The sequence below is a fragment of the Cucurbita moschata genome, unplaced genomic scaffold (assembly GCF_002738365.1).
Source record: "Cucurbita moschata cultivar Rifu unplaced genomic scaffold, Cmos_1.0 Cmo_Scf00021, whole genome shotgun sequence".
NCBI classification, from domain to species: Eukaryota; Viridiplantae; Streptophyta; class Magnoliopsida; order Cucurbitales; family Cucurbitaceae; genus Cucurbita; species Cucurbita moschata.
The window spans coordinates 561,227-586,078 of record NW_019268537.1 but is presented as its reverse complement, the minus strand read 5'-3'; the positions used below and the strand labels follow the sequence as shown (position 1 = coordinate 586,078).

At 35.9% G+C, this 24,852-nt stretch overlaps 5 protein-coding genes across 7 annotated transcripts; 2 read left to right on the top strand and 3 right to left on the bottom strand.

Annotated features, from left to right (window-relative positions):
- Positions 1-1,395: 1,395 nt before the first annotated feature.
- LOC111458932 (2-oxoglutarate dehydrogenase, mitochondrial-like) lies at positions 1,396-7,715 on the bottom strand. Of its 2 annotated transcripts, none has more exons than XM_023101815.1 (9): positions 7,592-7,715; positions 5,814-7,459; positions 5,380-5,606; positions 4,954-5,286; positions 4,342-4,588; positions 3,328-3,456; positions 2,475-2,690; positions 2,090-2,213; positions 1,396-1,932 (listed from the first exon to the last, which is right to left on the bottom strand). In XM_023101815.1, exons 2-9 carry the CDS (start codon positions 7,365-7,367, stop codon positions 1,694-1,696), a joined length of 3,069 nt encoding a protein of 1,022 aa, XP_022957583.1. In that variant the 5' UTR covers positions 7,368-7,459; positions 7,592-7,715; the 3' UTR covers positions 1,396-1,693. The 2 variants fall into 2 exon arrangements, with proteins under 2 accessions (XP_022957583.1, XP_022957585.1); XM_023101817.1 differs by having other exon boundaries at positions 5,814-7,465; positions 7,592-7,701.
- A 900-nt stretch (positions 7,716-8,615) lies between these two features.
- On the bottom strand, positions 8,616-13,049 carry LOC111458935 (serine/arginine-rich SC35-like splicing factor SCL30). Of its 2 annotated transcripts, none has more exons than XM_023101820.1 (8): positions 12,908-13,049; positions 12,163-12,340; positions 11,943-12,020; positions 10,231-10,392; positions 9,863-9,900; positions 9,400-9,478; positions 9,131-9,322; positions 8,616-8,970 (listed from the first exon to the last, which is right to left on the bottom strand). In XM_023101820.1, the coding sequence occupies exons 2-8, from the start codon at positions 12,330-12,332 to the stop codon at positions 8,847-8,849; spliced, it is 843 nt and encodes a 280-aa protein (XP_022957588.1). In that variant the 5' UTR covers positions 12,333-12,340; positions 12,908-13,049; the 3' UTR covers positions 8,616-8,846. The 2 variants fall into 2 exon arrangements, with proteins under 2 accessions (XP_022957588.1, XP_022957589.1); XM_023101821.1 differs by lacking the exon at positions 12,908-13,049 and adding an exon at positions 12,641-12,797.
- Positions 13,050-13,682: 633 nt separating this feature from the next.
- LOC111458934 (probable dual-specificity RNA methyltransferase RlmN) lies at positions 13,683-17,983 on the bottom strand. The gene is made up of 10 exons (XM_023101819.1): positions 17,679-17,983; positions 17,491-17,566; positions 17,314-17,411; positions 17,073-17,180; positions 16,869-16,955; positions 16,604-16,720; positions 15,477-15,580; positions 14,594-14,733; positions 14,352-14,488; positions 13,683-14,252 (listed from the first exon to the last, which is right to left on the bottom strand). Exons 1-10 carry the CDS (start codon positions 17,883-17,885, stop codon positions 14,076-14,078), a joined length of 1,251 nt encoding a protein of 416 aa, XP_022957587.1. The 5' UTR covers positions 17,886-17,983; the 3' UTR covers positions 13,683-14,075.
- A 1,982-nt stretch (positions 17,984-19,965) lies between these two features.
- Positions 19,966-22,222, top strand: LOC111458933 (glucan endo-1,3-beta-glucosidase-like). Its single transcript, XM_023101818.1, has 4 exons — positions 19,966-20,469; positions 20,962-21,540; positions 21,608-21,893; positions 21,975-22,222. The coding sequence occupies exons 1-4, from the start codon at positions 20,014-20,016 to the stop codon at positions 22,001-22,003; spliced, it is 1,350 nt and encodes a 449-aa protein (XP_022957586.1). The 5' UTR covers positions 19,966-20,013; the 3' UTR covers positions 22,004-22,222.
- Positions 22,223-23,153: 931 nt separating this feature from the next.
- Positions 23,154-24,219, top strand: LOC111458581. The gene has a single exon (XM_023101330.1). The coding sequence runs from the start codon at positions 23,248-23,250 to the stop codon at positions 23,977-23,979; it is 732 nt and encodes a 243-aa protein (XP_022957098.1). The 5' UTR covers positions 23,154-23,247; the 3' UTR covers positions 23,980-24,219.
- Positions 24,220-24,852: the final 633 nt, after the last annotated feature.

Genomic DNA, 24,852 nt, shown 5'->3' with positions numbered 1-24,852 from the left:
TTGAAAAAAAAAAGTTGGAGCATTCATGGATCAACTAAACTCATATAATTGAATAAATCCAAAATTTTGAGTCAAATCCAATTTAAAGGAGATACACAATTCAATGAGCATTACAAAAATTTTAATATTTTAAACAAAGCAATTTTAAATATACACGGTTTGAATTAAGGAAAACATCCTAAATCCATCACTATTAGATATTGTCTGCTTTAATCTATTACATATAGTCGTCAATCTCACGATTTTAAAACGCATCTTCTACACCTTTATAATAAATGTTTCGTTCCTCTCTCTAATCGATATGAGATTTCATACTTTTATTCATAATAAAAACGATGGTCCGAATAATGTAATTAAAATTATGAATACTTTGTAAAGCGAGACAAGATGAAAAGGAGAGAAAAGTTGAGATTACTTTAATATAGATTATGACACCTCCTTCATATCATCATTTTAACTTTTTGGTTCAATAATTTGTTAGAGAAGCTGTATTTTGTAGCCTTAAAGTGGGGATTTTGTGCATAATTAAACCTATGGTTGTTCAAGATTAGTATACCAAAAACAAAAACAAAGCAAAATAAATAATTCTATTTTTGTTCCCAAATGCTATCCATTTCACTAATCACAACCCTTCACCATTTTCAAAACTATATCCAATTCTACTACGACACTTCATACTAAGTCATTACCCATTTGTTCATTTGCTTAAGAAATTGAAGATTTATATCAGTCTCTCAACGGTTGGACTTGTTTTTGTGCAAGTGATCCTATGTTTCTATTGATTTCATTTGTATTCTATTTGGAAGTTTATAGGCTCCTTGTAAACGAGTCGTTCATATATTTTAATTCTATGAAACGTTAAGAAATCTTAAAATTAAAAATAGATGGCAAAATCCGTAAATTAGGATTGAGTAATTGTTTGAAATTGAGTGGGCAGCTGAAGTGGTGTGTCTCAGCATTACTTTTCAATAGATATTGTTGTGTATTCGAGGAGTTTCCTTTTAAAAGAAAGGAGAAAAAAAAAACAGATTCTTATCTTAATAATTGGTTTTTCCACTATACCTGAAATCACCTTATTTAAAAAGTGGTCAAACAATATCACTTAAAAAAAAAACATAAGATATATGAAGATGATGTTCCTCCTTTTTCCTCCAATCATGCATTACGACTACAAAATAATTTATTACTACACAGTCCATCGACCTTTAAGATGTCAATTCATTACTGCACAGTCCATCGACCTTTAAGATGTCAATTCATGTCTTATTTATTTCCTTATACTTGAATTGACATGGTAAATGTCGATCCAAATATTAAAAGAAGGATGATACACGGGTTTAATAGCCACCAAATTTTCCTTCCCAAACATACCCATTCAACGTTCAACAAAGTAAATGAGAATAAGAAGAATTTCATTTCATAGACACAAGGCAATCAAATTAATATTTGAAAGACTTTGGAGATCAAGATTTGAGATCATATCGTCCATGAGCTCAACTGCTCACAGATCTGAAATTATTGAACGCCGTATACATCAAACCACAAAAAACTATCATTGGCGTACCAATTATCAACATCAAAAAGAAAATCTCAGTTCAAAATTGGTCTTAGTGGATGAAGCTCGCATCACATTGCATGCAAAAATTAAGGGAGTGCGTATTCAGACCACTTACGCTCTGTGAACCTCAGAGCCTCAGAAGACGTTCTTGATAACCTCAGGCTGCAATGCTTTCTTCACAAGCTCGGTTTGTTCCTTGACATGAACTGAATAGAATCCAGTAGCAGTAGAAGCTGATGGAGCCCGACCGACGTACTTAATATCTTCTGACGTGCCTCTTCCAAGAGCCCTCATGGCTGTGGCAAGACGAGGAGAAATGTAGGTGAATGCACCCATATTCATTGGTTCCTCCTGGCACCAAACGACCTCGGCATCTTGAAAAGCAAAAAGAACACGTTATTTCTGGTCTCAAAAGTAAAGGGAAAAGAAAAGAGAAGATTATGGGAAATTTTCTTATAAGAAGTTTTGGTAGAAGCCTAGAACAATGTGGTATCATGTTGTTACGAACATTTGAATAATTGAATTACATACTTGGATATCGCTTCAGCTCTCGCTGGATGAGGTCATAAGGAAAGGGGCAAAGTTGTTCCACCCTACATATTGCAACGTCCTTTCCGTCTGTCTTGGTTCGCTCATCATCAAGCTCATAGTAAATCTGGAAATAATGCAAGCATACAATATTTCAGCAATTAATAAAACCTTGGAAGTGAACACAAACCCAATTTCTGGGGAATGAATGGAAAGATTACATTGACCAGTCAATAATGAATATGAAATATATAACCAAATCTGAACTACATAACAAAGGCAAACGGTAACTCATTTATCCAAGAAATTCCAGGAAGGAAAAAAATTATTCCAGGCTTGATGAATTTAGAGAAAATTGAGTACCAGAAAAGGAATAATGGATACTAACCTTTCCAGAGCAAAGAATTAGCCGTCTAATACCCTCTTCATGATCAGAGTGATTGTTCTGGTCCTTTATAAGGCGCTTAAATCTGGTTCCCTGCTTGTCAAAGCCTGGATGACCTTGGACATCATCAAACTCGGACAAATTAGATTTACACTCCTTGTGTCTAAGCAGATTCTTAGGAGCCATCACAACTAGGGGCTTACGGAACTCCCTGTGTATCTGCAGATGAAATAGATACAAGAGAAAAAATAGGATATTAAGGACGTTAAAATTGATTGGAAAGCAGTTCCAAAATCAAATTATTTTGAGGGCTTGAGAATTGCAGATCTTACTGTAGAACCAAATTCACCTCAGTAACAAACAAGCACTTGTCGAGTTTCTCCCATTATGATCCTCTTTGGTTTCTTTAATAAAAAATGTAGTTTCTCGAAAGATTTCATTTTTTTTGTTTGAAAGTTTGTTAGATGGATCCAATTTTCATTTCTAGGAGGGTTCTTGACCTGGTCTGTCCGTAAGTCTCCAAACATTCAAAGAGAAGTGGGTCGGTACTTTCTTAATAAGGTCGTTTGGAAAGAAAGTTTGGAGAACTCGAGTCAGAAGCTGTTTTCAGCTTGTGAATTTCTCTATTTTGGTAAATGGAAGGCCTAGGTAGAGGCTCTGGTCAAAGAATGTTAATCTTAAGATTCTATTATCATTTTTGCTCCATATAGAAAAATGGGGATGTTTCTAATATTTTTTTAGTTCAAGGATGCCTCCATCCGCCTCTTATTCTTCATCTTAAAATTTTCTTATTTTGTGTTAAAATAACAATAATAATAAAAGCAACTAAAATCATCAACCAAAAACGTGCACTGACCTGTCTCCGCAGAACATGGAAATAGTTGGCGGGAGTGGTAACATTCACAACTTGCAAGTTGCATTCCTGAATTTGCTTTCTAAGGGTAGAATCCATCTCCGGAATAACAAAAGGGTTGTCGTCACTCATCTGCCATAAATTATGAATATTTATATTATTCAAGAATCCCAACTGAATTGTACTACTTTACAACCAGTACAAACATTCTCATCCAAGATTCCAACTACAGTTAATCATAGTTGAGCAAAACCAGCTACTGCAAGTATGAAGTTCCTGACATCCTGGCAGAAAAAGCTTAGAAGGGCGAAATACATACAGGCACATTTTTCTTCAATGGTAGTTTGTTAAGTTCTAATCCACAGCTACCAAAATTAATTACACAAAGCAGTGTCACGTCAAGCTCCTCAAAACTATTTATTATAGTCATGGAACTTTTTAAAATCTAAACAGGAATATAATTTCTTTACAAAAAACCTCACAATTTCAAGTTCATGTTGCCAAGTCTTAACTACTTAAAGATGAACCTCACTATTGTGAGCAGCGCCACTTTTTTTCTAAACGGAACTAAGAAACATTTATCTATACTATCTCCTACAAAATCTCTCATTTAAAATTTCCCATTATCTAATGACTTGTGATACTACAATTTCTCTTCAATAAATTAACTTTTGTACACTAACAAGAAAACCTTTGATTTTCTATGCACTTCACCCTTGAGCCCGAGATGGCACTGCGCTTGTTCTTTAAAAAATACTGCACAATATATAACAAGATAGAAATAAAATGTTTCAACATTTCTCTAAACTAGCTTCTTGCAGTGAGAACCTTACGTCTCACATGTGTCCATCAAAAAAAACCAATCAAGCAGGGAGAAATGACTGACTTAGACATTAAAAAAGAGAGCATCAGGCCAAGCCTTAGGAAAGACACTGAAAACAGAAGAGTAACAACAAAAAAAAATTTCTTCTTTTTCAACAAAAAAGGAGTAAGACGAAGAAGGTCGTCGATGGATACCTGAAGGAAACGCTCCATCCTTGCACTCGAATGTTCAGGGCCCTGACCATCATAGCCATGGGGAAGCAGCAAAACAAGCCCTGTCTGCCGCAGCCACTTCGCTTCACCACTGCTCAAGAATTGATCAAAGATAACTTGAGCGCCATTTGAAAAATCACCAAATTGAGCTTCCCAGATTACCAATGAATTAGGATTTTCCATCGAGTAACCCAACTCAAATCCAAGAACTCCAAACTCTGAAAGAGAGCTGTTGGACAAGAAAAAAGAGAGCTTGTAAGAGCAACTACTTCAATAAAGTACGTTGTACAACTCAAAAAAGATGTTCAATACTCAGATTCCCTCGATTAAAAAGCTCACATCAGAGTAAACAGGTGATACACTGACAAATTAACAACACCAGCACTGCGGCATGATATCAAGAGAGTCATCTGGATCAAACCCAAACTAATATGCTTCCACTATTCTTCATGCAGAACTTGAAGATGCAGATTACTCATCTCATTGGGTAACAACTCTAACATAGGCAGGTAGCCCTAATAACTATTCTATACAAACTACCAAAAGGAAACTTGTTGGAATACATAGGCAAAAAGGGATTATAATCAACTTTACCTGTTGCTTACGGTGAACATCTCCTCATTCTGATTCATGATAACATGGTCCAAAGGACAGTAGATAGCCCCTGTTTCTTGATCATGCACAACAGAATGCCGATGACTAAAGGTGCCTCTCTCAACATCTTGGCCACTCAATCTGACGTGATTGCCTTCCACAAGCAAAGTGGCAAAAGCAAGGGCTTCACCAAGTGCCCAGTCAATGCCTTCTCCTGTTTCAATCATCTGTGCTCTTTGTTCGTAAACTTTTTTGACTGCTCTGTGAGGCTTGAAATTATCTGGAAATACAGTAATAGCTTTTCCAACATTCTTTAGTATCTCTGGTTTAACTCTGCAGAATTGATCAAAGTATAAATTCCATTGCTAAAGTATCACATATGAAGTAGTAATAGAAGAAAAAATCAGATAATAAAATTTACCATACCCAGTGTTCCGAACTCTTGAGAGCTGTTCGGGTGACTTGAAACCAGACCAATATGCTGAAAGCCAGTCTCTTCTTTTCGGGACGTAATCTTTGCTCGCCAAAAATTCTTCATTAAGGATTTTATTAACCTTATCACGTATTTGATTGATATCCTCCTGGCTCACCTGCCCAGATTCTAAAAGTTTTTTCTGGTAGATATCAAGAGATGAAGGATGATTCCTTATAACCTGTTCTCAATCAGTTCAGTGGTCAGTAACAGATACTAAGAGTATATGGGCTAATAACATGAATACATGAGCCAAGCATGATGAAACAAGTTGGAAAGAAACATCAATACAGTTTTGAGAATTAGTCTAACTAACTGAAGCTGGAGAAAGAAGAAAAATCCACAATATTCATATCCAAAATCATTATTAAAAAATGGAAGTACAAACCTGATACATTTTAGGTTGTGTGAAGGATGGCTCATCAATCTCATTGTGTCCAAACCGACGATAGCAAACCAAATCAACAACAACATCTGAATGAAAGGTTTGGCGCCACTCTGCAGCAAGCTCACAAACATGGACAACAGCTTCCATGTCATCACCATTTACATGAAAAATGGGGGCATCCAAAGCTTTGGCAACATCAGTGCAATATTGTGATGATCTTCCTGCCCTAGGATCGGTAGTAAAAGCAACTTGATTATTCACAACAATGTGGATCGTTCCTCCAGTGGTGTAGTTGGGAAGAGCACTAAGATGTAGAGTTTCATACACTACACCTTGTCCAGCAAAGCTACCATCACCATGAATCAAAATGCCCATATTCTTGATCCTTTCAGTGTCATTGGAGTAATATTGCTTTGCTCTAGTTTTCCCAACGACAACTGGATCAACAGCTTCCAAGTGACTCGGATTTGCAACCAAAGAAAGATGAATATGTTTTCCACCTCTAGTTGGTCGATCATAGGAAGTACCCAGGTGATATTTGACATCACCAGTTCCTGTGTAAAGTCCAACTTCATCCACAGGCTTTGTACCACCACTAAACTCGCTAAAGATCTGCCTCAGAGGCTTCCGAACAACATTACCCAAAACATTTAGTCTTCCTCGGTGAGGCATTCCAATAACAATGCTCTCAACTCCAAGATCTGCAGCCCTATCAAACATCTCCTTCATCCCTGGAATCAAAGTCTCGCCACCTTCAAGCCCAAATCTTTTTGCTGTAGTCCACTTAGTGGCTAAGAAGTTTTCAAACTGTGTGCTCCATATAAGACGATCAAGAATCACCTCTCGGCGCTGTCGATTGTACTGCATTGGTGTTGGGGTCTCAATCTTGTCTCTCAACCAGTTACATTTATTACGATCTGCGATGTGCATATATTCATATCCCACACTCCCACAGTATGCTTGCTCAAGGCGGGTCAATATTGACCTGAGAGTCTGCACTGGACGATTTTCTGATAAAAATCCAGCCATCCTCCACACGCCAAGGAAGAACTCCCTATCAAGATCAGCACCGGTAAATCCATAGAAGGCAGGGTCCAGATCATCTGGGATTTCTCTTTCTTCCAAATTCAATGGATCCAACTTGGCTTTCATATGACCATTAACCTGGTAAGCCCTGACAAGCAACAACAAACGCATGCTCTCTTGAATTGTTTGGCCTGAAATACCAGGAGACGTTGCAGCCTGACCCACGAAATTCCTAAAGAAATTATCCCAGGACTCATCAACACTGTTGGGATCAGCCTCCCAAGCCCTTTGAAGCTCCTCCAAATACACACTGCTCGTCCCATCCAGGAAGCTATCAGTTAGCTTCGAAAGAGGCACAGGGCGAGGCACTGGTGCAGATTGTGCTTTAGACTTAAAAACCGTAGTGTGAAAATATCGATTCTGAGAGGAAACAATACGTGATCTCGCAGCATATGATCCTCCCCCATGTGCCAAAGTTCTCCTAATGGCAATCTTTGCCAAGGCAGAACCAGCTCTAAACAATCCCATTCTTACCGATCAAAACTCCCAAATCAAAGTAGGACAAAAAGAAAACTGTTCCAAATCGATATTTCTCAGACTTTATACCCAATGACATACATCTGCAGCTTCCACAAGACAGTTATGAAACAAATCAGATCGAGACAAAGAACGAAGAACAGAAACAATGATAAAATAAAAAATAAAAAATTGTAGGATTAGAAATGGAGTAATAATACAGAGCATGCACATACCGAAATGGCGAAGAAATTGGAAACCCTGAAATCGGCGAAAAGCGATACTGCGTTCGCTTCAGACCGAACGACCCAGCTGCGCCTTTTATTCCACTTTCTTTATTTTATTTTTGTTAATTTTATTTCACAATTTATTTTCTTCTTCGGCGTGCCGTTGAGTTTTTATTATTATTATTATTATTAAAATTTTAGTCTTCTTCCATAATGCGTGGGTGTGGGTCCCACCTCCTATTTTCTAGCGGTGGCCGAATGTAAAATTTACAAGATTTTCCTTTTTCTTTTTTGTTTTCTCTTTTACAATTCACCAATTATTTCAATAAAAAAAATTGGATAATCTAATTACAAGGGGAGATTTATTGGTCATACTTTAATATATATATATTAATTATTAAATTGTTTTACTGCGAAGAGATTCAAACTTAACCGTCATAATGCTTTGAGTTACTATTTATTTCTAAAACTAAAAACTAAAAACTAAATAGTTATAGAACCTGTTTTTTAAATAATATTTTATTTTTTAAAATTGATTTTAAGAAAATCAAATAGAGAAAAACGAAACAATTATATTTTTGGTAATCCTAATTTTCAAATGGAAATAAGAGTAATGGAAGGATTCGCCCTCAATTCAAATATAAATTAGGACAAATATTTGAATTTGGTAAGTTTGTTAATTTAAGGGACAAACTTTAATCATCTTTCCATTTTCAAATTTGTAGAATCCATAAGGAATTAACTACACACTAAATTTTAATTTAATTTATATATATATATGAGAAAAAAAAGAGAGAGAAAGGAGGTAATAAAATTTCATTACATTCTCCTATCTCCTTCGACAACACCATTTAAATACATGAGCATTAAAAAATAATTCTATTCTTCTTCTGAAGTTGCTATATTATTTCTAATATTTCAAAACTATTACTGAAATGTGAAATATTTCAAAACTGTCTCCACCAAACATAATGGAGTTAAATTGCTAGTGAAGAACAAAGAGATGAATGAGAAGGGTGACAGTATCGTCGATGATGCTAAATGAGATAGATATATGAGGAAGAAGAGCATTGACAATCAAGAAAAGTAGCAAGAGGTTTGGTGGCCTACCATAATAATTTTAAGCTTCAAATATGAGCAAACCAATTTGCCTGTCTGGAAAATCCGATCGCTAACAACATCATACAAAATACAATCTTAAAACGGATAGTGGATACTAACTTCAGAGTAACAAATGTTAGATTTTAGAAACCATAGTTTCACATCATCTACCGTGTCTTGGGGACGCATCAGCAGAGCGGGATCGAGACCCCGAAGGTGATCTTGATGTTCTATCAGGAGAAGGCCTCCAATTAGCTCGTGCATCCTCCCCTTCAAATGCAGGCTTGCTAAAGCAGAGAAAAGGGATTGACGAATAAAAATACGACACAACAGAACACATTTCTAAACAAGCTTAGTAAACAAAGATGATAAGCTTAAGATTAAACAAAATGAAAGAGAGCATTCTCAACCATAAGACTAACGTTATCAATAAACCATTCAACTTACTCATGATATCCATTTCCATTCCCATCGACATCAGGACCATCAGCATTATCATAACCTGGAGAATATACTTGTCGATTCCTCTCACCATCTCGCTCACGAGCAGCACCTCTTGGCGATCTGGGGTAATCTGCATGCCTTCTACTAGGGGAAACAGAATAGTCGCCTCGCCATCTTGGAGCAGGAGAATAGGATCTGACAATTCCATGTGGCATATTTACTACTACCTAAAGCATTCACAAAACATGAGCCATGTGTTTTAAATAGATTACCTTGATCGGTGTCTACTTCTTGAACCTGAAGGATGACGGGGGGAGCGTGATCTGGATACTGAACGAGATCTAGAACGCCCTATATTGTCCAAAAAATTATTGAAGTGATCAATTACTATCTGAAACCAAGTTGAACATTGAATACAGTAGTCCAACATGGACTTATTTTGTCTAGTAAAACAGTTAATGATTGATTTGATTCCAAACTTTAGTATGTGCTTGAAATTTAGGAACAAATTGCAACCTAAATTCCACGAACACATAAATGTTCAGAGGAGGAACAAATTGAAACCCATTTGAGGGATATTATAAAGACCACCTAACTTAGGCTTAGAGCTATAATAAGCTAGATTGAATTTGAATATAAGAGATATTCTTACTTTTTGTGTTGGGGTTTTGACTCAACTATAAAGATTATATAAAAAGTGCATAAAATTTGAAAAGAGATTACTTGTACCCATACCATAATAAGAACGGCGTCCACCATAGTCTGATGGTCCCCTACAAAAAGGAAAAAAAGAACAGTAAAACACATGTAACTTGCAACTAAATAAGCATCATAAAAGGCTGTTAGCCATTGAACACAGTGAATGGAAAGAGCAAGAGATTTTAATTGCCTTCCACCCCCTGATAAGGTAGAGTGCTTGCTACCAGGTCAGTTACAATGCAGAAAAATGTGAGATTTTTTTCCAGATGAACAAGAATCTATATACTTCACGCAAACAAGCATGCAACTTAAACTTGGAAGTAGATGTAAGGGAGTCTGCATTGTAAATATGCAGTCCCTTGAAACCATTATGAAAAAGAGGAACAAGGGAACAAACAGACTACCTTCTACTCCTTTGGCGCATCTGTTCTGGCCTCTTCCTTGATTCTGCAGCAAGGACCACAGCAATCTCCCTACCAGCAAATTTCTTCCCATTCATATGGTACTGAGCTTCCGAAGCCTCGTAAGGATCAACAAACTCCACAAATGCAAATCCTCGAGGCTGACTACAAGGAATTCAAAAAAAAAAAAAAAAGTGATCAAAGTAAGAAACCCATTCTGGATAAAAATATTAGGTCACTAGATAGAATGTTACATTAATATACTTTATAAACGCTAAAAGGATTCGGGATGCCACAAACTAAATAGCTTTCTTTTCATTTCCAATATTAACTTCAGACTGCTTTCTTCAAAGCTGAGGCTGGAGTTATATAAAGCACAGCTAATGTCAAAGTTCAGTAGCTAACCTTATCTTTACAATCAAGCATGAAAGAGGCAAGTGACTTGAAAAATCTTCATATTCTTGTAACTATATAAGCACTTCAATTCAATGTAACTTGACTTGAAAAATCTTCAAATTTCTTGATATAAGTAACCAACAATTCATGGGTTGAAGATTCTTCACATACTCGGAACACTTGAAGCACTTGAACAAACAATTCACAACCTTAAACCTTCACCTTGTAGGCTTCAATTGCTCAATAGGCTACCTTCTTCCTCATCAAATTCACATTTCTTGATACAAGTACTTGAAACTACCAATTCATGAGTAGAAAATTCTTCAAACACTTGGAACATGAAGCACTTCAACAAACATTCCACAACCGTAAAACCTTCACCTTGTTGGCTTCAATTGCTCAAGAATCTACCATCCTCCTCATCAACTTCTAATGATGGGTGTCATAATCTAATATTTCCTCAGCGAGAGACACCCTCATTTCAATATTATACCTTACATTCTTGATGAGCTATATGTTAGGCAGAGAAAAGTAGTAGACCCTCATTTATAGGGGCTTGGGCTTGTTTTAACTTCAAAGTTCAAACCAATATGCCCCCTGACAAAGCAGTTCAAATTTTAACACACTATGGAATGGGAATAAGATCTATCCAGAAAAATATGGTCCGGTGAAATTTCATTTGACATTTTTAATCCTCTTCAGCCCCTAACTATCAAACTCAACCGCATGTTCCATATGATCTAGAAATTGTCTCTAACAAATTAGAACTCACTGCACAAGTATACACCCTCAAGAATTGATCGAGTTCAAAAATAGTTGGAAAAAGGTCCCCCGAACTTTGCTTAAGAGTTTATTTCATCTTACATATGTAGACATAAAAAACCAAAGAAAGAAAAAAAAAAAAGTTAGACATTGTTCGGAAAATAGAATCTTAAAATGAAAATAAGAAAAGCTTTACATGTGCTCTGTATATTTAGACTATGATCATGATTGGTCTAAATAAGAAGCTTAGCACACATGGCTGAGAGCATCAAACAAGAGAAAGAAATCAGGCTTAATTTCTGATGCAAAAGGCTTGGCTTAATGCTTAACCAGTAAACATCAAATTACCAACCGAACCCTGTTTGAGGTTGACTTGATTAAATCCAGAAGTCCAGACAATAACCATATAAAGACATGTCATTATCAAACTAACTCACAAGAAATATAAAAGTAAACATTCAGGAAACAGGCTGAATAACAGCTTAATAAAACCAATCATATACCATGGTTGGAGTGGTGTGAAAAATAAATAAGAATAATAAACACAAGACACTTACCCTGTGTAATAGTCCTTTGGAATATACACATCGCGAACAAGTCCAAACCTCTCAAATGGCGCTCTAAGCTCCTCTGGCCTAAAAGTACAAATACAACCAGAAGCCAAGTTCTTAAAATGCAACGACAGAAAACAACAAATTCATAAATTAGAATAGTAGAACTGAAACCTAAATTGGACAAAGCAATATGGTAGCTGAAAAAGAGTGGCCAAATCCTGACCTGCAATCCATAGGAATATTTCTAACCAAAAGGCTACCATGAGGCTGTTCCCTTCGTCTTCCATACCCACCACCACCACCACCACCATAACCCCTTCCTGGGGGGCTTCTTCCACGACCACCATATCCTCTTCTTGGAGGGCTATGATATGGTGGACTGTATCTTCTCATGTTTCGACCTGGCCAAAACAATTATCAGGCGAGGACTGCAATTAAGATGCATATTGTAGGAACTTCCTATCTATCCAAACTAATTACTATCTAATAGAAAAATAATAAAACTAGGAATGGTAGTTAATCCAATGAAACCCACACATCATCCTAAACTGAAAACGGGCTTCTGACTGATAAACCCTAAACTACACTTCACAGGCTTAGGATTCCCGATTCGACTGTTAAACCTCTCGAGTGCCCGTCCAGATGCATATTAATATGTTGAAGATCATAAACCCACACGAGAAAGGGCAAAAGAAAGTAACCTAGTAAATTAAAAGGGAATCGAAAGGGTTCGACGAAAAGGCTCCTCTTCAGTTCTCCCAAATTTTTACTTGATGAAACGCAAACAGATAACTCACAAGAGTAAAAATAAACAGCTAATTCCGAATGATCAAAACAAAGAAAGTGGCGATGAACAACTATAGGCAGACTTTCGTGCGGGTTTGGATTCGATCGAGAAATAACTATACGTTTTCATCAATACATCGATTACAAAAAAGTGAAACCAGAAATCGGAAGTGTAAAATTACCTGAAGAAAAGAGCGGGAAGACAAGAAAATGCGCAGAGAGAATTTTCCCTCGATCTGATTCCTGATACTCCTGAGCAAGAAAACTACTGCGGTAGGGTTTAGAATTTTATAACTGTATTTCGTTCAAATGCGAGTTTTTTCCAATAAAGTTTTGTCCTAAAAAAATGTTATTGGTTGTATTAAAAATATATATACATCCTTCAGCTTCAAAAAAAAAATATGTTAGAACAACATATTGAATTATTCAATATTTTTGGAAACTCATGAATTTTTATAATTTTATTAACTTATTTTTTAAAAAAATCCAATAATCATAAAGTTTAAATATATATGGACTGAACACATAATTGAAAGTAAAATTTCATTCATATAAAACAAAACTTAATAGGCATAAAATTCTAAATGTATATTTAATTATCAATTAATTTTTAAATATTTTGAAGGTTATATATATATATATTATTTATTTAATATTTCGTCGACGATATTTTAAAACTGTCATACAAATCTTTTAAAATTTCAAATCACTTGTAACCAAAATTTGGATCACTAAGATTCATTCATATTCTAAGCCAACGATAATATTATAAATTTTGAAAGAACGAGTATTATTTTTTTTTCTTTTTGTTAAAACAAAGGACAACTCGGGTGTTAAAATTTAGCCTACTTTCGATATGTCAAAACATAATAATCTCATCATCATTCAGACATTGTAAAGCTCACTCGTTTTCTTGTTTCAGTTTCCAAAATGTAGCTATAAGTAAATGACATCTTATTGAACCAAAATATATTCTATGAATAAATAGGGAGTAAATAACAAGTTCAAAAAGGAAATATGCAATGAAATCATTTACCAAGCAGAATTCCAGGCAATGGATAAGCAGGTAAATATGTGCCTCTTTCAGATTTGTCGCTCTCTTTCTTAGAGACTACTGATTTAGATTTAGAAGCCAAGCCACCATTGGTATTACCGCTAATAGATTACCTTCATAAGTGCACCATCCGGACCTGGATATGCTGCCTGCCTCCATCCTTCATATCCATCTCTATCAAGCTTTCCTTGAGGTGCCTTCGCCCCACAAAAAAATTGGTTCTTCCAGCCTTTAGGTGTATAGAGAACGATCGGGTCGGGTGTATGCAACATAGCAAACGGCTGGGAACTTTTACATCAACATGCAACAGCTACAGCTGATTCTGACTGGCTACTGTCGGTGTCGGCGAGCAAAGGGTTCTTTTGAAATTGGTTTCTTAGCTGACCACAAGCTGCATTCGCATCCAAGCCTCGGGTTTGACGAACGCTTACAGTGATTTTGTGAGACTCTAGAGCAGCTACAAAGGCCATCACCTGAAAATAGAAGAAAAGAGTATGGATCAGTGAGGACATGAATATATACATTTTCTTATTGATATATGATGGAAAATAGCGCATCGGTCGAGAACATACTGCTTTCTTGTATGGACGCTGATACTCGGAGCCTTCTATGGGATTGAAAGGTATCAGGTTCACGTGATAGCCACCGCCCCATTCACGAAGAAGCTTTGCAAGTTCTACAGCATGCTCTACTGCATCATTCACTCCAGCTGTTCAAATGATAAGCATCCAAAAAATTGGGGGGAGACAATTTGTCAGATGTACGATGCCAGAATCTACGATGAGGAACACAATGAACGAAGTGGTTCCAGTACCTAAAAGGGCATACTCGAAGGATACTCTCCGACTAGTTTGGACAAAATAATCACGACAATCTTTCATAATTGCTTCTAGAGGATATGCTTTTGCACTGGGCACAATAGTCTCCCGAAGCTTCTGGTTTGGTGCATGTAAGCTACAATGAAGAGTTAATCAAAGTAGGATTAAAACGAGAGACAAAATCTAAGGACCTCGTCCTACAAATGCCCATGAATCATCTCTTCATAGCAACTTAACACTTCGTGGATAAACACTATCAAATCTAACCTTTGGAACTTACGGATTGGGAGGGGAAAGAACTTTGAGGTGCTAGATAGAACTCTACAAGAACGGGTCTGCCTAGTATAATTTCTTAATGATTCTATAGTCGTTCTGTGGTTATAATTCATACCAATTGGAACAGCTTTGTGTAGGCCCTTGGGCATTTGGGAGGGATTTCTCCTCTCCCTCTTTTGCATGTGTTCTTTATTAATTAACTTTATTTCTAAAACTATTTATATAAACCATCAAAAAGAAAAGTTAGAATCAGAGAGATATCAGTAATGGAACTGCATGAAAGCAATCAATCACTGTATACATGGACCTCTCTACTCAGAGATTTGGGATGACAAAATTTTGAGTATAACATTAAACTATGCCAAAATTTTCTAATTATCGCAGCTACGACCAATTGAAAATTAAGGGATGACAACGTATAACCAGCCAATAAAGATTGACTGGAGAAAAAAAAATCCAACACTTTTAAAACGTACATATTGTTATCTATTGCAAGTATATGCCATATGGAAACAGGCAAACTTTTCCCTTGGAAAATATCACTGGCAATAGTTCTCTCTTTAAAAAAAAACAAGAATGCTTTTCCTGCAGAATATATGTTACCTGACGGCCAATGTTGACTGAAGTTTGTGAGACGCCAGCCTTTTAATTGTGTTAGGAACGCCCACAGTAGAAATTGTAATCATTCTTTGTCCAATTTGAACATCCTTGGAAAAATATAAAAAATTCATGAGAAATTGCACACTCAGCAACGTAAAAAATAGCATGTAATAAAGCTGGTGGAACTTTAAAGCCAGCCCTCCCAAGTTCCCACCCACAACAGTTGGATGTGATCAAATTTTATAATCTATAAAGAATGTGGCATAAGAAACCTAAAACTCAAAGTGGACATGCAGGACACTGATAGAGCCTCAAAACTCTAGGGGATTGCTTGGGAATGATTTAAGAGAAAGTATTATGCTTACGTGCACAAACAAAAAGCTTTGGAAGTATGGATACAAAAAGTCGAGATAGGTTTACGCTTGGTCTCTCCTCCTGGGCAGTGTAAATAATCGGGATAAAAGCCAAGCTATGCCTCCTTATGTCTCTGGATGACTCAAATAGAATACATGTATCTTGCAATCCAATTGAATCTAAGAATTCTTCTTCAAAAAATCCATACTTTTGTTGTGTCATCTAGCTCTTTCGATTGGTCGCTTCTAGATAAGTGAAGCACAAACACCCTTTCAAAAGCAAATTAAATATCCTGTGCTTCAATGCTATTAGAATTTTTTACGAGGCATTGGTTAGAAAGGAGTAAAAAACTGTTTCATGGGGTGCCAGGTGAATAAATTTTCAGGGCAGTTCTTGAAGAATGTTATTTTTCTTCACCTCTCAAAGTTCTCTCGTGAGGTTTCTCATAATTACATACGACTTTTACCAATTGAGAGGATTCTTGTAATGCAGTGTGCTCTAGAGATACTTCCCCCGTATATTTCACTCTCAATGAAAGTTTTTACTAGAGTGTGAAGACGCAGGCCTCGGAGTCCTCTCCAGCTTCCCAGATTTACTTCTCTTAATAGTCTGGACTATTAAAACAACCTAATCGAATTTTACCCTTCCAAGTCCCCTCTTGCAATATATGTAACGGGGTAAAGAGAAAGTAAAGAAGAAAAGTTAAGGAAAAAATCAAATAGCAAACAAAAAATTATCCTAGAGTATTAGGACAAGATGAATCTATTAAAATAAACCTTGTTCAAGCATCGATGCGCTTCAAGCACTGATTTCATGTTCAACATCGGTTCGCCCATTCCCATGAATACTACATTTGTCACCCTATGGTTGAAAATTTCCTCAATTGCAAATACCTGTGCATATAGGATGCAACTAATCACAACAGGGAGGATTAATTATATGACACAATTTCATTTTTTTCAAATCTCGGAAACAAAAAGATATCAGAACAGTAACAGTTCGTAATGGGACATGAAGCAGCATTTGAAAGAGACAAAATACCTGCTCGACAATTTCATGTCTTTGAAGATTCCTAGAAAATCCTCCTTTTCCAGTGGCACAAAAAGAACAGCGCAGTGGGCAGCCAACCTTAATGTTTGAGAGTCAGTAGAGAAAGACTACTTGCCCAAATTATAAAAGAAGATATGCTGACGAACATGTAAATCACAAAATTCATGTCTTTGAATGACCAGATATGAATATTACCTGTGATGAGATGCAAGCAGTAAGGCGAACTGACCCTTTACTGTTTTTGTCTTCCACAGGTATGCCGACTGTCTCAATCAGCCTGTTGTCATCCAACTTAAGCAATAACTGCAAAATTTTGAAAAAATTTGATGCTTAAAGTCAGAAGAACATGCAATAAAAACATTCAACCATTACTTAACCTGATAAAATTTTAACAATTCAACAAGAATGCAATCAGAAAATTGTAATATCAAACTACCTTCACGGTCCCATCAGACGCAGTAACAGACTGGTAAACAGGCGAACGGCCGACTCTCCATCCAGCTTCCTGAAGACCATTCCTGAATGCCAGTGGCACTGCAATCAACCCGAATCACTATGATAAGATAATGAGCAAACCGGCGAAATCAAGCAAATAAGAAGAAAGAACACTGACAGTTGGTAAACTCTTCGACTTCCTTGACCTTCCTCTTGTAAATAAGCTGGTGGAGCTGCTTCCCTCTATACTTCTCCTAATCCATCTCAAATAGAAAATTTTAACGATACAAAGGAAAAAACCTCCATCAAACGCAAGCAATTCACAACAGGCGTTTAGAGTGTAACATAGTGAATTTTGTTTGTTACCTGGCCCAAGTCTACGGCAAGCTGTTGGAGCTCCTCCTCCGACAAGCCAATGAGCACTTTTGGAGATTCGGGAGAAGCCCGTGCGGGAGGGGATATGGAGGTGGAGGACTTCCGAGAGGGCACGGCAGCGACGCAGCGAGGGCGTAATGCACGTGCGACGGACGGCGAGCAGACTTGGTGAATGAGCGCCATTGAAACGGCGATCATCGTTGAGAAGAAGCTCTTGAGATTGCTTGGAGACGAGAGGCTAAAACCCTATCCGGAACTGTTCTTTCTTCCGGAGGGTTTTTTGTTACTCACTTCAATCTGGCGGTACTTTTTTTTTTTTTTTTTTTGGCAAAATTAATAAATAATAATAACAAAAATCCTTTAACTTAAAATATATATATATATATATAATATTTGTTAAGTTTAAAAAAGTAAAGATTTAAAAACATTAACTTTAATTAATATAGAAATAATATTAAATTGATGAGTAAGATAATTTATGAAAGGTAGATAAATAGATTATTTTAAAAATTCTTTTACGTTATAAGTATTTTTTTAAATCTTAAAAAATAATTAAAATTTTGGAAGTTTATAAACATTTTTTAACTAAAAAAAAAGTTGAAACTTTACCAAATATTTTTAAAAATTTATAGACATTTTATAACTTTTTTTTTATCAGAGTTAGCATATGAAACATATGCTCAAAATTTTGTTCTTATTTTTCATTGAAATATTTTATAAATTTGAAAAAAAAATAACATTAAAAAAAGTTTGGAAATACATTTAAGAAAGTAATGTTATAGATTGAACAAATAAACAATAATCATGACTTTCACCGTGTATAATTTGAAAGAATTGACAACTAACATCTGTTAATATATTTTTTAAATTATTTTAACATAAGTAAATGTTATTTGGGCGAATGACCATACACCTCCAATTTTGACATGACATAACAAAAATGATAAATACCTAACTAACATGGAAATCAGTAAAAATAATTTGAAACAAACATACAATCATAAGTAGCACGCATCGAATAAACATGACCATGACATCCGACACATGACCATAAAAAAAGAAAGGAATAATATTTAGTTCAATAACACATGTGGACTAGTAAATTAAAAAATAAAACGATACTAAATTTTTAATTCTATGTTTAATACTTAATAAATAAATAAAAAATGTAAATAAAGCAAGGATCACACAAACACATAAAATGGTAGGATTTAACTTTACAATTTGACCTTAAAAATGTCGAAAACAGATTAAAAAGAAAAAAAATATCATTACTGTAACCAATTTTCATCATCGACAGCTTTTTAATCATTATCAAATTGTGACTTGCAGTTTACTTCAAGTATATTTTTGTGGTAGTTTTTTAAGCCCTTTTCCCCTAAATCTTCCTAAAATTGTAGTTTCAATAAATTTGTTATGAGAATTAAGTTAAAACTTATAAATAAATTTTAGTCTCTAAAAAATTAATTAATTGATAATATAAAAAAAATTAATTAATAATGTTAAGAACGATAAATGAGATAAAAAAAATATAATGTGGAATATAATAAAACATAAGTTATTATTTAAAAAGAAAAGAAACAAAAAAGAAAAACCTGCCCTTCCGGTATCTTGTCGCTACGTATTTACGGCGCAACATTAGCTGTTATTTTTTTCCCCCAATCCCACTTCAGTCAAAATAAAACACGACGGTTCAATTCCCACTCACACCCTAACTCACGCGTATAAGGAGGGGTAAATCCGTAAAACCAACTCATTCCTTCCGGGCCGCCGGGAAATTCCGGTTCAGCCTCTGCGTCCTGCCCACATTTTTTGACATTTCATCATTAAATTTATTTCTCCATCAAAATATATCATTAATAAATCGTTTATTATTTAGGTAATAATTAATAATTACATTTATAATATTTAAAATTAGTCATATCCATTGGTGTTATAAATTAAAATTTTAATTAATTTCTATTGTCAAAGGCAAAACATGATTTACCTAAAATAATAATCAAGGCTAAAATTCAGCTCAGCCACGAGGAGGAAAGCAAAAAAAAAAAAGGTACGGCCGTTATTTTCGGATCTTATCCTCACCCGCGGTCATCTTTTTTTACTCAACACCATCAATTTTCCACCTCAGATTTAATGACCTGGCAATATCTCATTGGTCCGTCTCGTCAAGCCTGACAACCACTGGTTACCACCACCACCTTCGTAACGCTTTCTCTTTTTCCGTGTTCGTATCGCTGTATAAATATTCTCCACTTTCCGCTGTTTCAGAATCGGTCTCAGTAATCCTCTCTTCTCTCCACTCCCATTAATCCACCCTCGTCCCACCATGTCCGCCGCCGCATTCCACCGTCTCTTCGCGGCGCTTCTTATCCTTCTCCAAATCTCCACCGCCGCCGTCGCCATCGGTGTCAACTACGGCACTTTGGGAAACAACCTCCGGCCCCCGGCGGAGGTGGTGAACTTCATCAAAACAAAAACCAAAATCGACCGCGTGAAGATCTTCGATACGAATCCGGATATCCTGCGAGCCTTCGCCGGCTCCGGAATTCTGGTGACGGTGACAGTCGGCAACGGCGAGATCCCCGGCCTGACGGATCTGGCCACCGCTCGCCAGTGGGTCGCTGCCCATATTCGGCCGTTTCATCCTCAGACGCGGATTCATTACATTGCAGTGGGGAATGAAATCATCCACACTAACGATAAGCCCCTGATCGCTCGTCTTGTTCCCGCCATGAAATCGCTCCACCGAGCTCTGGTTCTCGCCGGAATTACGGACATTAAGGTAATGATGCTGATTTATTGTACCTCATTTTCTTTTAAGCCGGTGAAAAAAAAAAAGCCGTTTTAAAGCTGTTAGGTTATGATTAATTTTTTTTTTGTGATTTTAATTCTTAAATTAATTTTAACTATGGATTTTAAATGACTTTTTATTTTCTTTTGCGAATATTTAAAATTTTAATTACCTTTCTTTCACATATTCCTAATTCTAAATTAGGTATGCTAACTCTAAAAATCGCAAGTAATCAGAGCATAAGTAAATAATTAACATACATTTCAAATGCCATTACATTTGACTTTATTTTAATTATATTATTTTCTAAAATTTATCAAAACTTACAAAATGTTTAATTATTTAAAACTTTGATAAACAATTATTTTTTAAAAAAGTAATAACAATGATAAAGCAAGAATTAAAATAATTATATTTAAAGGAGGTAAAGAAATATAAATGCGTTGTCAAATTATAAAACGGCATCGTTTGGAGCTTTTGTAGGTGACATCCCCACATTCGTTAGCCATCCTCTCAATCTCGGAGCCACCAAGCATGGGGCGGTTTAGGCGAGGGTACGACCGAGCCATCTTCGCACCAATGCTCCAATTCCTGCGAGAAACCAAGGCCCCATTCATGGTTAACCCATATCCCTACTTCGGCTACTCACCCAACATGGCTAATTACGCCTTATTCGGACCAAACCGTGGCGTTTACGACAAGTACACTAAAATCACCTACACCAACATGTTCGACGCCATGATGGACGCACTCTATTCCGCCATGAAGAACATCGGCTACTCCGACGTCGATCTGGTCATTGGTGAAACCGGGTGGCCTACCAATTGTGACTATGTCGCTTGTAGCCCCAACAACGCTGCTACTTTCCACAGGAACTTGGTTTGGCATGTCAATTCCGGGAAAGGAACTCCGTTGATGCCCAACAGGAAATTCGAGACCTATTTGTTTGCTCTGTTCAATGAAAATCTTAAACCCGGTCCGACCGCTGAGCGGAATTGGGGTCTGTTTTACCCGGATTTTACTCCGGTTTATGATGTTCCCAACATCATGATCGGTGGACGGGTTAGTCTCTATACTTCTATTTCATTTTAAATTACAACATAGCTACTAATAGGATTGTAAATTACAGCACCGTGGTGGTCGGGGAGGTGGACCCAAACCGGTGGCGCCGTCGGGGAAGAAATGGTGCGTTCCCAAATCCGACGCATCCGTCCAAGCCTTACAGAACAACATCGACTACGTTTGTAGCTCGAACATTGACTGCCGTCCAATCCAAGCCGGCGGCGCGTGTTTTCTACCGAATGATATCCGATCCCACGCCTCTTACGCCATGAATTCCTATTATCAGACCTCCGGTCGCAACGATTTCAACTGCGATTTCAGCCACACCGGCGTTATAACCACCGTCAATCCAAGTAACTGCGCTTCTTAACTTTCTTCCGATTACAGTTTCTAATCCAATTAACTGCGGTAACAGCGGTGGTTATCTGATGCAGGTCACGGCGGCTGTGTGTACATTTCTTGAGTGATCGAGCCCTAGAGGCGGACGAGGGATTTCGGTTGCATACGGGGCGGACGTATGAGAGGAATCTATGAGACCACATAAAGCTGCATACACTTTTTTTTTTTCCTTCTTCTTTATTTATTTTCCTTTTATTGTAATTAATTGTATTCTTATAATATAAAAAAACTAAGTATCTCTCTCGTCCTATGTGTTCATCTTAATATATTGTTCGATTCTAATTTTTAAATTTTTCGTCGAAGAATTTGATATGGTGGTGAGTCTAACCAAATTATTTTTTACATTCTAAGTATTTGGTTAGTTAAACTTATACTAAACGACTAACCCAAAACAATTATATATACAAGTTATTAGATACTAAAAGATACCCATGATTTAAACATATTGATTATATATAAGTTATTTTTACAATAATATATAATATTAAATAATTTTTTAAATGATCGAAGATTTACAAGTCACAACACATCAGTAACATTAATTATAAATTTTAAATATTATTAATTCTTTTAAAAATAGGGGGATGGAATTGGGTTTAGGGTTATAATCTTATTTTTCGGGTTAGTCCTCTTGATCCAACAAAAAAAAAATGATAATTCTTAAGCCAAAACCAAATTTTTAGTTTTCTAGAAATTGAACCTAATCCAAACCTAAAAAAACCTTTACGGTTTGATCAAATTATCGAATACTACACAAACACTCGAATGGATGTTATATTTGCATTTATTATAAAAATTAAAATGGAGAAGAAATTAAAAAAAAATGTATTTTTGCGAAATAAATATAATTAATTTTCAAAGTTGAATATTTTTGGTACAAGACTTTAATGTTTTTGTTTATTATTTCATAAAAATAATACTAGGCTGCACATCTTCCTCCAAAACTACCTTTTTATATAATAATATCCAGTACATAAAAAAAAAAAATTAATTATTGCGAAATATAAATTTTGTCCTAACATTTCAATTACTATTATTTTATAAATCTTTTTCTACCCCTATTATTTTTAAATTTACCTATTTACTTTCAATTAAGTATTTAATTGAGTTTGAAGTTATTTTATCTTTTTATAATTAAAAATAATTTCGAAGTTAAAGATATATTTTAAGATCTATTTATTTGATATTATTATTATATAATTATCTGCAGACAGAGGCGGTTTTGTTTTGACCCCAAATATTGTGAACAAAAGAAAAGGCCTTAACCAAAATCAAAAGCCACCGACAAGTCAAACGAAGAAAAAAGAAATGGAAGATCGAGAGAAGAAGAACAATAACAAGAAGCAAAAGCACCACCACCAACCCGGCGGCGCCACCGCCAATCCACCACTTTCAGATTTCTCCTTCAAGCCTTCCGCTGCCGTCAAAGGCCTCCGATTCGGCGGCCAATTCGTCGTTAAATCCTTCACAATCCGGCGAGCTTGGACTATAGAATTTCTTCAACTCCTCTCTCTACCACCGCACCACGACAGCAACCGTCTTCCATTCAATTCCACCGCCGCGTTCCTCCCGACGAATTTCACTATTTTAGCACACCACGCTTGGCATACTCTGACTCTTGGCCTCGGCACCAAGAAATCGAAGGTGATTCTGTTCGTTTTCGCAACGGAGGCTCTAAAAGTCGCCGCTGGCCGTCTTTGGCCGGTGGAAATCCCTCTTGGCGAGGCGAATCGGCGGCTGATTAGGGGGCTCAGCGGCTGCGAGATGGCTAGATTTAAATATAGAAAAGGATGCCTAACTTTTTATATCTATGCGGTCCGCGAAAAAGGCTGCTTCGGATTCTCCGCCGCCGATGATTTAAACACAATTTTGCAGGCGGTTACTGCGCTCAATGATTTCTTGGACCACACCGCTATGCTTGCCTTGCCGAATCAGAGAAACATTAGTTATGACGGCGGCGGCAGCGGCGGCGGCAGCAGCAACAGCAACAGCAACAGCAACAACAACTTTACAACGCCGCCGGTGGCCGTTGTTCATTGAATTCCTCCAAAATTGATCTCCGATCCCGATCTTCTATTTAATTTTAAAGTTTAATTTCTTGTTTGAGATTCAATTCCTTTAACTTCCCCCCCTTCCTTTCGATGAATTAGATTGGATTCTAATCTTTTACCTGGAAGATGATACACTTAACAATCTTCGTAGTTATGATTTTCGTATCAATGGTCATTTTCCCCGGAAAGAATGCAATTAAATCATCAATTAAAGTGGAGTTTTCGTTCTTCGATTCGTTCACATTTTGATAAAAAATATATGTAAAAATTCAAATCTCAAATATTCTATTTATCTATTAAATTTAGACGTTTTTATTTATTAGTAAATATTTAAAAACATGTAAAAATTTAGTTGGTCTAAATTTAAATTTTAAATTAATATAGTAAATTTTCATAATTAAATTAATTTAAATCATTAATCGCTATTTTGATTAGTCAAAATCATATAAATAAAGTTATTTAACCCAAATAAAAATAAATTATTTTAGTGGTTATATTTGAATTTAATTGGGGTATGATTGTGGTAGTGTGTAAAAATTTAAACTTGGTGTATTTGAGAAATAGGCATTTATGTTGTGCCAATTATGTAAATACTTCTTTTTAAGGGGCAGACAGCAATAAATAAGCAAGATTTTAATTTTTAGGTATTTATTTATTTTGTTAAATTATGAGGAATCTCCAATTCCATATTAAAATAATAATAATAATAATAATGATAATAACTGAACAACTTTCAGAACATTGAGACAAATATTTAAAAATGTGTTTATAATTTCAAGGAAATCGCTTTAATTTTGAGACCCGTGTTGCGCAGCTTCCAGTTTCTGTTTCTGTAAAATTAAAAAAAAAAAAAAAAAAAAAA

Coding starts and splice junctions, on each gene's coding strand:
- LOC111458934 (XM_023101819.1), bottom strand. CDS start 17,885: ATGATCGCCGTTTCAATGGCGCTCATTCACCAAGTCTGCTCGCCGTCC. Junction 16,721..16,868: donor GACATGAAATTGTCGAGCAG/GTATTTTGTCTC, acceptor CTATATGCACAG/GTATTTGCAATTGAGGAAAT. Junction 15,581..16,603: donor CGCATCGATGCTTGAACAAG/GTTTATTTTAAT, acceptor TATTTTTCCAAG/GATGTTCAAATTGGACAAAG.
- LOC111458932 (XM_023101815.1), bottom strand. CDS start 7,367: ATGGGATTGTTTAGAGCTGGTTCTGCCTTGGCAAAGATTGCCATTAGG. Junction 5,287..5,379: donor TCAAGAGTTCGGAACACTGG/GTATGGTAAATT, acceptor TCAATTCTGCAG/AGTTAAACCAGAGATACTAA. Junction 1,933..2,089: donor AGAGCTGAAGCGATATCCAA/GTATGTAATTCA, acceptor TTGCTTTTCAAG/ATGCCGAGGTCGTTTGGTGC.
- LOC111458581 (XM_023101330.1), top strand. CDS start 23,248: ATGGAAGATCGAGAGAAGAAGAACAATAACAAGAAGCAAAAGCACCAC.
- LOC111458935 (XM_023101820.1), bottom strand. CDS start 12,332: ATGAGAAGATACAGTCCACCATATCATAGCCCTCCAAGAAGAGGATAT. Junction 9,901..10,230: donor ATGCGCCAAAGGAGTAGAAG/GTAGTCTGTTTG, acceptor TCCTTTTTGTAG/GGGACCATCAGACTATGGTG. Junction 8,971..9,130: donor AATGGAAATGGATATCATGA/GTAAGTTGAATG, acceptor TCTCTGCTTTAG/CAAGCCTGCATTTGAAGGGG.
- LOC111458933 (XM_023101818.1), top strand. CDS start 20,014: ATGTCCGCCGCCGCATTCCACCGTCTCTTCGCGGCGCTTCTTATCCTT. Junction 20,470..20,961: donor CCGGAATTACGGACATTAAG/GTAATGATGCTG, acceptor GAGCTTTTGTAG/GTGACATCCCCACATTCGTT. Junction 21,894..21,974: donor TATAACCACCGTCAATCCAA/GTAACTGCGCTT, acceptor TATCTGATGCAG/GTCACGGCGGCTGTGTGTAC.